This window comes from Solea solea, chromosome 20 (genome assembly GCF_958295425.1).
Source record: "Solea solea chromosome 20, fSolSol10.1, whole genome shotgun sequence".
Classification (NCBI taxonomy): Eukaryota; Metazoa; Chordata; class Actinopteri; order Pleuronectiformes; family Soleidae; genus Solea; species Solea solea.
In genome coordinates this window covers 20,427,454-20,439,786 of record NC_081153.1, presented here as the reverse complement: position 1 = coordinate 20,439,786, position 12,333 = coordinate 20,427,454, and the positions used below count along the sequence as shown (strand labels likewise).

General features: G+C 41.1%; 3 protein-coding genes across 4 annotated transcripts; 1 reads left to right on the top strand and 2 right to left on the bottom strand.

Moving 5' to 3' along the window:
• Nucleotides 1–3,208: 3,208 nt before the first annotated feature.
• cdca8 (cell division cycle associated 8) lies at nucleotides 3,209–7,622 on the bottom strand. 2 transcript variants are annotated; one of them, XM_058619825.1, is made up of 11 exons: nucleotides 7,476–7,622; nucleotides 7,074–7,166; nucleotides 6,194–6,322; nucleotides 6,016–6,071; nucleotides 5,836–5,911; nucleotides 5,635–5,702; nucleotides 5,461–5,543; nucleotides 5,271–5,369; nucleotides 4,281–4,410; nucleotides 3,686–3,772; nucleotides 3,209–3,563 (listed from the first exon to the last, which is right to left on the bottom strand). In XM_058619825.1, the coding sequence occupies exons 2-11, from the start codon at nucleotides 7,162–7,164 to the stop codon at nucleotides 3,534–3,536; spliced, it is 849 nt and encodes a 282-aa protein (XP_058475808.1). In that variant the 5' UTR covers nucleotides 7,165–7,166; nucleotides 7,476–7,622; the 3' UTR covers nucleotides 3,209–3,533. The 2 variants fall into 2 exon arrangements, with proteins under 2 accessions (XP_058475808.1, XP_058475809.1); XM_058619826.1 differs by having other exon boundaries at nucleotides 6,016–6,056.
• A 24-nt stretch (nucleotides 7,623–7,646) lies between these two features.
• On the top strand, nucleotides 7,647–10,620 carry airim (AFG2 interacting ribosome maturation factor). Its single transcript, XM_058619829.1, has 4 exons — nucleotides 7,647–8,120; nucleotides 9,276–9,455; nucleotides 9,541–9,659; nucleotides 10,227–10,620. Exons 1-4 carry the CDS (start codon nucleotides 7,852–7,854, stop codon nucleotides 10,274–10,276), a joined length of 618 nt encoding a protein of 205 aa, XP_058475812.1. The 5' UTR covers nucleotides 7,647–7,851; the 3' UTR covers nucleotides 10,277–10,620.
• An 836-nt stretch (nucleotides 10,621–11,456) lies between these two features.
• On the bottom strand, nucleotides 11,457–12,195 carry cldn35 (claudin 35). Its single transcript, XM_058619828.1, has one exon. It carries the CDS (start codon nucleotides 12,144–12,146, stop codon nucleotides 11,457–11,459), a length of 690 nt encoding a protein of 229 aa, XP_058475811.1. The 5' UTR covers nucleotides 12,147–12,195.
• Between the last annotated feature and the right edge of the window lie 138 nt (nucleotides 12,196–12,333).

The window sequence follows — 12,333 nt, the reverse complement described above, 5'->3', positions numbered from 1 at the left end:
AAGCTTTTTTTGTGTCATCAAGGCAATAAGTTACATCAAGGGATAACTGAACTGACAGGTGAACTAGTCACTTGATTTCTAGGAGACAGTTTAACCTTTTCTCTCATGTTGCTTCATTCATTCATTTATTTATTGGTTATTTTTAAATGTTTATAAGATTAAATGTAATTGCACAAGCTATTTAGCTGCATCTGTTGTCCTTGGGCAGGTAGGCAAGTTGAGAAATAATACTGTAAAATCTAGTAAGCAACCATTAATATGACTTAACATGAATAAAGGTCAATACAATAGCCCAGAGTTAAGTTTTAAATGTGACCTGAACACAAATAAAGCTGTTTCATTTTCACACGAGTGTTCTCTTGAATCACAAAGAATCTTTAACATCAGTCACATCGTTTCACAGAGTGCACAAACGCCGTTATGTCGCCCACAGACACATTTCTAGATTTCAGAGCCTGCGAGTTGGTCACTGTGCAGTCAGCGAACACAGTTAACCTCCCGCCTCTCCTCAGAGCCGCTCGTTATTTTCAGGGCCGTCTTCCTGCAGCTCAGCCTCCAGCAGCAGATGTTCCTCTCCACCTCAGTCTTCCTCAGAGGGGCCGCCCATCAGAACGCCATAAGGAGCCTGCTGGCCACCAGATGAGCAGAATGAATCATGCGGGAGCAGCTTAGTGCCATTCACCTCTTTCTCCCCTTCCGCCACTTCCCTTTACCATCAGCTTGTGTGTTCCTGTGTCTCTACATCACCACAGCAGACAGAACAAAGTGACTTTCTTTTTTTGGTTTGTGCTGACAAACCAGCTTAGCAGAAGATGAGTCTCGACCCCTGGCCGACTCAATAGGAAGTGAGTGAGAGGCGGTGGCAGACGGAGGTGTAGGCACATGAATAAATCGATTAGCAGCGCGCTTGACGGATGGGATTTTTAGGAGGCCTCGACGCACCAGAGAATTAATTTCTCTGGGAGAAGAACATGCCTCTGCTGGGTTCATTTGTCTTGGCCAGGAATTTGGCAGTTTCCCCGGGTCTGAGGGCTCCATTAACTGACAGATCCGGGCAGTTTGGGGACGGCTTTGTCGAGGAATACCGCACATCTGTGTCAGACGTGTGTGTTAATGATAACAGATTTGGCGGAATAGAAAACGAGAGACCGTGGGGGAGGGGGGAGGTGAGGTGGTGCAAAGGTGGAGTTAGGGTTTCAGAGATTGGGTTAGGGGTGGAACAAAATTCCACTCTCTTTGGCCTCCAACAACCTTTGAAAAGGCAAATCTGTCTTTTTTCCTCCTAGGCCCCTATTTAGACCTGGTTTAAACCGTCCTCAGTGATCCCAGTACAGCTGCATGGCATTTAAATCGCAAACTGGATGCGACCACAAGAAGATGAGTGAGTCAAAGCTCTACCCATGCTGCTGTAATATTAGGTAAAGTTTAACCATTAGGGGAAAAAAACATGGCAGAGAGAATGTAGTTTACAGTCTCTACATGTGAAACGTGTGAAACGATTAAGGGAATCTGTTGAATCAGTGTGCAAACAAAGTTTGGGGTCAGAGGTTTTCGTATTATTTTCTCAAGTAATCAGTTGCTTTGTATAATGTCAGAAAATGGCATATATGACGTCCTTAAATGACGTTGTTTCTTCCTCAAGTCAAAGACATTTGTTTTTTCTGCACTGCTCCCCAAACTACCATGTGGGTGTTGTCCGTCAACTGCACTCACATTAGACTGTAAACACTATACAGTGAGCAGAAAAACAAATAGCTTGAAAAAGCCAGCGGGTTCAGAGGTTGTTAAATTACGAGCTATAAAACCAAAACAACGAGTTAAGAGACACAACAAAGGAAAGTATATCAAAGACCGCACAAGATAAAGCTCATCAAAAGTTTGTTGAATCCCTTCCTCTCACTCTCAGCTTCCCGTCCCTCATCTTTCACATCTCGGCGGATGATTTATGTAGCGACGCTGCTCTGTGACCTCAAAACCCGCCCCATCCATACCACACCTGTCACCGTTCCACTGCCCGAGCACTTACTGAAAGCCAAGCCATCCGTGCAAAACAGCAATTTTCCACCCACCTAGAGCATCACAAAAAGAGAGAGAGAGAGAGCGAGAGAGCGAGCACCAACCATTCAGAGGCAATGCTCGGAAATCCGATGATACGTAGAGCAGGTGCACGAAGGCTTGGTGCTCCGCTAACGAGGGAGCTGAACTGCACGCAACACTGACCACAACATCTGTCGTTTTGTAGAGATGTTCGGTTTTTACCTCTGCAACAGTCGGAGACAGCAGATGATATAGCACTAAAGATGGAAGGCACCAGAAGCACTTTCAGCTCATGGCACAGAGTTCCTGCACTGAGGCTTGGTCACATGATGATGATGATGATGATGGAGAATCCAACAGGGAAAACTAAAGAGTTCTGCTCGTCTGTCTGAGGCCCAAGGTGAAGCCCAGTCTGACCCAGTTCATCTTTTTAGGTGGGAACTCTTAACAAGCTCATCAGACCTAACCAAGCATAACAGGCGTCTAATTGGAATCATTACAATGCCAGAGTCAGAGATGAACGTTCATGTGCCAGGAGTGGGGAAAAATGCTGCCACTTCCTGCCAACGGCAGGTCACGTGACTCGCTAATGCCCCCCCCTGTGTGATCAAAGTCGGTAAAAGGACGAGCAGAAGTTCTTACATCAGCAAAAGCAAGAGTTTCTCAACCTATAGAGAAACACAAGAGAAAGTCAGAGAGGAGCTACTGATCCAGGAGCGGCTCCATTTTCAGGTCATACTGATGAAAATACCCTTTTGTCTCGTAAATAATAACTTTACCCGTCTCGTGAAACTTTTCATGTCATGAACTGAAGCTGTGTAACAAGCTTCATAGATAAAGATTCAGCTACATAAGATACGGCAATTCTAGGTTAGTACAGTAAGATCAGATAAGAACTGAAATTGGGGATTTTACCTTTCATTTGTCTGACACTGACTGTATTAACAATTACTTTGAGCAGCTAAATATTTAAGACTTTCTATGGTGGAATGCTGCCACCTACTGGTCAATACATCAAGATACAGTCAGTTTGAAGAAGCTTGAACTGTGCACACACACACACCAAACAGTTCCATGTAATTAATGCCAGCATTAACCAAAGCTTTTTTGTGTCTTAATTTTTTATGTAATTAACTAACTTTGTAATCCCAAAGAAAACACATCACACAAATTTAAAACTGTGTCAAAATCCTTTATCAGGTTTGCAGACAGAATAAAGTATGTACATGAAGTGTGCATTTGCACTACTAATTACAAAATGCAAACTAATTTATAGAAACACTGCAGAGAACGGTTTGAAATAAAAAAAAGAAAAAAGAAGAAGGCAGGATTAGAGCATATTTACAAAAGATTCAAAGAACAGTAAAATAATCGTAATTCCTGCAGAAGCAGAACAACTAAAATCTAGACAAACCCACGGAAAACCTAACATTTACTAACAAAAACTAAAACAGTCTTATAATATGGCTGGAGTCACCAGAGTAGTTGGTGTTGGGTCACTGTCCACACAGCGTTGTGAGGCGATTCTGTGAATGAATGGAAAAAACAGAAATAATGAGGAAAATGGGTCATTAATACTAATAATAATAATAATAATAATAATAAACAGGCTGCTGTGACTCCACACATGTTGATCAATACACATTACCTGCAGCAGCCGAATGCTCCTCAGGGCAGTTTCATCCAGCATTGACAAATCCACTGAGTCCATCTGACTGGCCAACAGCTGAACACTCTGCAGTCACAATATGACAAGACAAAGTGTGAGTAAATTAGCCTCAAATAATAATCCATACATTAAACTCACAGGCCTAATCTCAACATAAATACAGGCCTTAATAACCACCACTATCAACCTTTATTTCTTAACCGATATCCCACAATATTATTGCCCGACATAATCCTGAAGAAAAACAGGACTTTAACTGTTATCTGTATACAACACTAAAAAGAATAGAACAGGAACTTCTCACCTGACATTTACATTTAAATACATTTTTTCTCTCTGAATTTACAGTGATATTGATTAATAATAGAAACAGAAATACAGTAACAATGTGTCTAATTAGGCTGTGTTCTTGGCCAGAAAGACATGCATGTGTCGTTACGATTGATATTTGATTGCCAATACTTCGTACTGACAATTGAGCTGAAACTTTGTTGAGTTTATCAAAGACGATTTGTTCTATAAAACATTGTCCTGCGTGTTCCTGGACGCCGAGTCCACCTCGCTACGCACTCACCTCTCCGTTGCCGATGGGGACGTTGATTACGATGTCCTGGTTTCCTGCTGCGATGGGAGAGCCGTTGACAGAAATGCTATAGACCCTCTCTTTGTGGCGGGGAACTCTCACAGCGGGGGTCTTAGGAAGCCTGGGCAAAACAGAGGCAGAAAACCTCTCATTGTGGGAAATAATGTCTTCGATTTTGACAAGAAAACACAAGCTCAAACTGAGTAAATGACAAAAGAGCATTGCAAATTAGACAACATATAAGTAAATATGTATTGTGTAAGACATGTGAGATTCCAGGATCCTATTGGGAGAATGACCTCAGACCAAATCTTCACCTACAACAAAATTCTGCACATGCATACTTTGAAATACAGTCTCCCACTTTTGCTCATGACTTGTGTAACTATAACCCAATAATATTATATGGTTAATATTAGGAATCAGTATTTCAAACAACCCCAGTATTCTGTATATTAACTCAATCACTAATTTACTACAACAGGCTGCTTTATTAACCTTTCACAGTAAGAGCAGTGTGTTTTGAGATATGCACTGTATCAGATAGTGACCTCTGCTGCTACCCACTGGCTTTATTCCACACTGCATCTTAGGTGATGTGAACTCCTTAATGATGCATTCCATTTGTAGATGGAATGTGCTATTAATTTGCCATTAATAGCACTTTTGTCTTATTCGTTTCACAGTAAATCAGCTGTATAGCTGTTCACTGTTCAATTTGTACCCGTGTTGCTACGTTGATTGTGTGTACAAACGCATCTGATTGTTGTTATTTACTGGTATTGCCAACAATGGCTTTGATTATGTTGATGTCCATGATTTTTTTCAAATTCTCTCTGGATTGAACGTGATCAGAGCAGAGGCGACGTCACTTCCCATTGTAAATAAAACCCAGCATAAGACTACCATCACAGAATTAGTTAGTAATTAAACAGCTGCCCTGTTATTAAAAAAAAATCCTCAGTGAACCATTATGCTTACCTTGGGTCGAAGCGTGGGGTGACGAGGGGAGTGGGTCCCATCATTAAAGAAGAATCCATTATGCTCCGAGCAGGCGTCACCATAGGTTTCCTATTCGATCTGAATCCATACACAGTATCACATGAATAGTTACATAAAACCTGATAAAAGGCGTTTTCATAAAGTTGAATACAAAAGAAAAGTGCCCCACCGTCTGATGGAGGTATTCTGTTGGCTGACTGACATTGCCTTTGCTCTTTTTGATGTCGTTGGGGGTTTCCTTGTTGCTTTCCCCTAAATTAAGAACCAGCATTAATTAAAAGCACAAATAACAATCCCTGCACGTAATGACAGATTGTTTTTGCATGTGAATGTGTGAGCTAACCTTTCTTGTTGTGGTGGGGCTGTTTTCATCCTCTGAACTGGATTTGGCTATACCTTTTTTCTTTGTTGCTGTTGGTTTCAGACAAAATAAAGGAACTGATTATTCAATATACCTTAAATTCTTGATTGGATTGAAGAGAAATTAGCACAACCATTCATACTTAAATGTGGTTAGTTTGAGAGAAAAAAAAAAATCACATACTTTTCTTGACTGATTTCAGAAGGACTGCGTGGTCCTCAGCCACAACACTTTCAACAATTGCAGCTTCCTCTTGCCCCTGTCAACAGACAATCAATGTTTAAATACTGACACAGAATCAGTTTTTGTGTCACACTTCACTGAATCACGAGACTTAAAATGAGATAATCATCATCATCTCACCTTTGTTGCATCCACTTCTGGTGTCTTTGGTTTGTCAGACTCTGCAGAAAGGTAAGCTGTTGTTTTTTGTTTTGTTTAAATACAGCAATGATTGTAGAGTAATAAAGCATCAAATAATATTAAATGTTTTAACAATCAGGGTAGTCCAGGTTTCATGAGAGGGTTTGTGTTCACTTACTGCATTGTTCCAACCAGGGCATCTGCCTGACAGCTTTGGGAAGCTTGATTACTGCCATGTTGTAGCCATTGTCCACATCTTTCAGCAACTGGTTGATCTTCTCTTTCAGTTGTTCAACTCTGGTCTTCACTGTGAAGACATGCATTGAAGATGTTGAAGCGATGTTACAGATAACCCCCTACAGTATTTTACAGAAATACATGGCTCCACTGTGACAAATTTAAACATTAAAATGCCCCTTGCATCTTGCTGTATTATATATCTAATAATGCATTAGCCTCACTGAAAAGTTACAAGTTACACAAGCATTCACAATAACCGATGAAGTTGCTGAACAGAAATCATCTTCTAGCTGAGTTGTTTTCTTTGTTTTTCCAAGTTATAGAAGACAGTTTACAGCAGTAAAGGAAACATAACGGTCAAAAAAACAAAAACATTAAATTGACAACATTATATTCCAGGAGCCTCCTTTCTGATGGAATATGGTCATTCAGTATATTGGCAACACTGAATTGACCATAGGTGTGAATGTGAGAGTGACTGGTTGTTTGTCTCTATGTGTGGCCCTGTGATGGACTGGCGAACTGTCCCCCACTGTACCCCACCTGTGTACACCCATGTCAGCTGAGATTTGGCACAACACCCACCACGACCCTCCGGTGGAGGATGATCTGGTAGATGATGGATGGATGGATAAAGTGATATGATGACACATATACATACTATCTGCAAGGCTGTCTTTTTTCACAAATAGAAACAAGAAATCACCATGTGCATTAAATGCTTAATAAATCTAGTGTGTTTTTACAGTTGTAAAAGATTGAGTTTTTTCGACCCCCTGACAACGTCAGTGTTTTAAAGAAGTCATAAAAATATTCACCTTCACTGTCGAAATCCTCAAGAAAAGCTTCGAGCTTCGCTGACTTGCGGTTGTTTTTCCGTTGTTTGGTGGTTCTCTTTCTGGGAGCCATGTCTGCATGAACAGACAGTGTAAAAACAGTCAATTTATTCACACATCAATCTGTAATATCTCCATATTACATTAGTCATTTATTTAATAATGCCTGACATGTAGCTTCCTCATAAGCAACCTTAATGTTAGCAGGCTAACCGTTAATGCTAGGCACGTAGCATAGCATATCCTGCTACGCCATTTGGCTGATTTGTTTGATTTGTCGTTGCTGCCTTTTCACTGACACACACACATACAGTTCATGAAACACCAGAAAAACCTTATTAAACGGTGAAATATACATATATATTCTTAGAGACAATCCATTACCTGCGTTTGTTTTTCGCTGTTCGGCCACTCGGCTCTTCCTTCTTCTCAAGGAAATTTTCAAATCTACGCGCGGGGAGGAGCCTGTTGCTCGAATCAGCCAATCAGGACGCGCGTTTCTTCTGCGTTACGGTGAGCACAGCGACGTTGCGTCCTTGACCAATCACAAGCGTGGCTACGTCAGGAAGCCGGAAATGGTGTAGAAACAACATGGTGAAAATGTGATGTTATATTCGCGGTGTGTATACATGAGTTAAGAGGTTCCACAAATCGTTTAAAAGAAGTGTTCTCCTTTTTGAATATAGAAACCAGTTTGTAATACGTTTCGTTCTTATTATTGTATACATTTCGGTTTTCATGTATAAAACCGGCACCTGATATGTCCAGTCCGGCGGTGTCGTCTGTTCATCAGGCGCTACAGAAAAGCTTCAAGAATCTGGAAAACTGTCAGAAAGTATGGAAGAGTGCGTTGACTGAGTGCAGCCCTCTGCTGGAGTCTCTGGGGAATTTGGCGGAGCAGTCGAAGGCGCTGTCCAACGTTCAACTCTCTGACACACCGCTCAGAGTTTTCCCTGACCTGGAGGATCGTCTGCGTTTCAAACTCTTACAAGCCATGGATACTGTGCTGGGAAAACTCAACGACAAGCTGTAAGTACATTTATTATCTATTTTCATAACTATTTGTTTATGGAAAACTTAACAGGAACAAAAATGAAAAAAGATTGTATAGGGAAAGTTCTTGTTCTGTGTGGATAACCTTTTAGTAAACAGCCACCAGTTCCTGCTGGATGCTGCCACTGAAACAACAACTGCTGCAGTTTTCTCACACTCTCATATATTGGTCCCTTTCAAGTATCATAAAATGATTAATACATTAGTTACTTGGTCCATAAACTATCAGAATATGTTGACCAGTGTTTCCCAACCACTTCAAATGTCTTGTTTTGTCCATAAACCAAAATGATTCAGTTTGAATGATTTCTTTGTTATATGGAGCAAACAACCCACAAAATATTCACATTTAAGAAGCCAAAAAAAGAACATAACTTATTTAATTATTTGTCACTCCTAAGTGAATGTGCATTTAAAGTGCGTACTTGTAGCACAAGGCGACTTCCTCATATTTAGTACCAGTCCCACATGGGCAGTGTTTGTCACTCATGTTCAATAATCTAGAAGCCATTGCTAAATTATTGAGCACTGCTACTAAAGTTTCACATGATCATGATGATACCAATGTGCCACTAATGATTATGACTCATAACTTGCACAAGTGAGCAACAAAAATAGCAAATTAACATACAAAAATTAACCCTTTAACACCTAACCCTCAAAATTGACATATTTTAACCATAAAAGGACCAGAGAATGTCCTGTAACTAAGTGCTTTTGCCCATTTTTCCAGAATAACATCCAATATCCTGCAGTTATTTACAATTTACTCCATGTTAAAATACTGTTTTAACAATTTACAATGAAAAACAAATAGGTTTATTTGGAAAAACACTGCAGTTGGATTTTGCATGTGAAATTTGAACAGTATAAAACATATTTACAATTAAAAAAAATTTGAGTCTCTTAATGTTTCTTAATTATAAACTATAATTTACATTCTAAGATATTTAGGCCATTTATTTCAAACTATTTTGACTTGAATAAATACATGCTGCACTGTTGTTGCATCCCTACGACACCAACACAACAGCAATGTGGCTGAAAAATTGTCGCATGAGTGTTTTCATGTATGACCGTTTGTAATATGTTAGGTTTGAAATGTGTTCTATTTTATCACGGTTCCCTCAGGTCCTCTCTCCAGTCTGTCAGAGACACCATCAGCAGCCACGCCTCTGGAGTCCTCCAGCTGTACGAGCTGCACACAGACAGTCTGGATCTACTCGCTGTGACTGAACGTTCGGCCACCACGCCGTCCATCGCTGACATGCTGGGCTGGCTGCAGGACGCCGAGCGTCACTATAGACAGCAGTATCCTCAATGTTCAGACGTTCACTAGGTTGGATTCATGTTGTGCTTGGGGGTCTCGTTTGGTTTCCTTAACCGGTGGGTGCAGATTTCTGAGGAGAAAAGCTCTGCTGCAGATGCTCAGGGCCGACAACCTCTCCCTTGTAGAGTCTGCTCCCCAGAGATGGGAGTCTTTGGAGTCTGCGAGTGCAGAAGACTGTATCACAGGTAAACATCAAGTATCAATTGTTGTTTTTCAATAAACCAGAATAAGCCTTTTATATTTATATCAGGACCATGATTTTACAGTAGCCCACAATGGACAAACTAAACCAGGCCAGTGCTGACCCAAGCCTTTATGGAGTTTGCTTTGGCATATTATTGATGCAAATGTAATTGATGCACTCTTTTTAAACATTAGAGGGCAGTAAAATGTGGCCCAGTATTAATTTGCAAGTTTGGATTCAAAGTGAAGCACCAAGTGTGGTGATACTGAACTTGAATTAAACAAGTACACTAGTTTAATGACTTTGTTTTTTAAAACTTAAAACAGAAATGAGCACCTACCTACAGTATAAAACCAAATAACTTAAGATAAACACTATTTAGATATCTAAACATATCTAAATCTATCTAATTTCTTATAAATCAGGTGAAGGCTGAGGTGAGGGATATGAAACTTCACCATTATATCTACTCTACTCTGACCCATAGACCAAGAGACGGCCAGCTCTCCAACTCATTTTCTGCCTTTGTCAGTGCTTAATATTTGTATATTTCTCTGTTTTCTTTCAGATATACTCTGCAAAGTATCCTTCTTCATGGAGTCGGAATTAGGAAAGTAAAAAAGTGAACTTTTTTTATGAAGAATGCCAAGAAAAGAAGACTAACGACAGACTGTTCAGTCAGTGTTTCTGAACTGGACTTGAGTGCTTAGGTGAGATCTGGACTTTTTTGGATGGGAAGAAGACAACATGATAATAATATGCCTCCATGGCACCATTTCCATTACATGTCTGTCATCGCACAAATCACGCTAAGCAAGTGTATGTGAAGAGAAACCCGGCACAGAAAAACTCACTTTACCAAACTTGTTTTTATTACTTCTTTTTGTTTTTTTGATGTGTACAAACTCAGTGGGGGCCTCGTGTGTCAGATTCAGGCGGTAATAAATATTGTCAAAGATTAACTGAACAAGAAGTCACTGCAAACCTTCATAAAACAACACAAGCCATCATAAAAGCCATCCTTACAGTCGCATGTTTTTGTCAGTAATGGGATTTCTTCAGGCTCTGTTGTACAACACTGTTCAGTAAAAGTCAGATTACATCACAACGTAAATGTTTTAAATACTGAAAATAAGTTATGAGAACATTACAAAGAGATATACAAACCGAGCAAAAATGTAGGTTAAATATTTATATCTCACGTTGGGGTAATAGTCACAGACCTAAGACCAGGCACACGGAATTTGGGAAAGAACCATAGACTGTATATAAAGTGGACATAATGTTGCTGGTGCCGTAGTGAAGCCACATCACAGAAGTTCACAGATATCACCAGTAACCAGGTTCCTATGTGATGATACTGATACTGGCTGTCAATCCACTCAAATGTGACATGATTTATCGTCTCTTATCCTCTAAATGTGAATATAATTTACTAAAGTGACATCATTTTCTATTGAAGTATAACTAAAACTAGTGATTGAGTCCATCAACACCTCAGAAAAATATTTACTGATGCTATATATCAAATTATAATTATTATATAGACCGGTGGAGTCGCCCCCTGGTGGTTTTTCTACATATTCTTATGTCCTGATTAGCATCAGCAGCAAAGTGGAAGACGAAATCCATTTTTTTTTAAAATATAAAGTCTATATTTGCAACCAGTGCAGTCGCCCCCTGGTGGCTAACTCCTACTTCCCAAATCTTTGATTTTCAAACTGAGAGGCTACGTCCATTTTCATATACAATCTATGGAAAGAACCAGTTATTGACATCTTCACCCTCTTAATTCTGTCTATACATACTCCTTCAGTGGTAGATTATTGGATGTGATGGGTTTTGGAGGATCTGGTGCTGAGGCAGGTGAATTAGCGAAGCTCCGACCCACGTACCCTCTGCGGTACCTGCCGCTCCTCGCCATGAGGGGACAGGTGCTGCTCAGCACGGCTCCACTGATTATGAGAATGACGGCAGCTGCCCAGCCCAGGTAAATGGCCTGACCCAGCTCTCTCTTGTGCATCACGGGGACGTTAGGGTTGTAGAAATCCCGGACGACGGTGTTGGCGGTCCAGGACACCGGAATCAAAACGCACAGGCCCGTGAGGATGAAGAGAATGCCGCCTGCCAGAGCGATGCCGGCCTTGGCTCGGCGGTCGTCCCCGGCACAGGTGGTGCACTTCATGCCACAGCAGGACACGGTGCAGGAGAGCCAGCCCATGAAGATGGCCACACACATGAGGGCCCTCGCCGCCTGGATGTCCGGAGGCAGGGCCAGCATGGAGTCGTAGGTTTTGCACTGCATGTGGCCGGTGGTCTGGTAGACGCAGTTCATCCAGATGCCCTCCCACTTTATCTCCGAGGTCAGGATGTTGCTGCCGACGAAAGCCGAGACCTTCCACTGAGGCAGGGCCGTGACGGCGATCGCCATGATCCAGCCAGTCACCGCGCAGGTGAAGCTGATGAGCTGCATGCCAGTGTTCACCATGATGCTGACACCTCTTTACACCTGCTGCTTCTTCAGAGTGATAATATCCAATATCAGTGTCTTTTTTGTTCTTATCCTTCAAAGTCCACTCCTTCGATTTACTCGTCTATTTTCACTGAGCTTCTTTAGATCCTCACCCCAGTCTCACCTTGTCAGCATCCATTTCTATCTCTTTTTCTTTTCCTCT

Coding starts and splice junctions, on each gene's coding strand:
- airim (XM_058619829.1), top strand. CDS start 7,852: ATGTCCAGTCCGGCGGTGTCGTCTGTTCATCAGGCGCTACAGAAAAGC. Junction 8,121..9,275: donor GGAAAACTCAACGACAAGCT/GTAAGTACATTT, acceptor CGGTTCCCTCAG/GTCCTCTCTCCAGTCTGTCA. Junction 9,456..9,540: donor GAGCGTCACTATAGACAGCA/GTATCCTCAATG, acceptor CGGTGGGTGCAG/ATTTCTGAGGAGAAAAGCTC.
- cdca8 (XM_058619825.1), bottom strand. CDS start 7,164: ATGGCTCCCAGAAAGAGAACCACCAAACAACGGAAAAACAACCGCAAG. Junction 6,323..7,073: donor TGAGGATTTCGACAGTGAAG/GTGAATATTTTT, acceptor ATGTCTTCACAG/TGAAGACCAGAGTTGAACAA. Junction 4,411..5,270: donor ACCCCACGCTTCGACCCAAG/GTAAGCATAATG, acceptor TGTTTTGCCCAG/GCTTCCTAAGACCCCCGCTG.
- cldn35 (XM_058619828.1), bottom strand. CDS start 12,146: ATGGTGAACACTGGCATGCAGCTCATCAGCTTCACCTGCGCGGTGACT.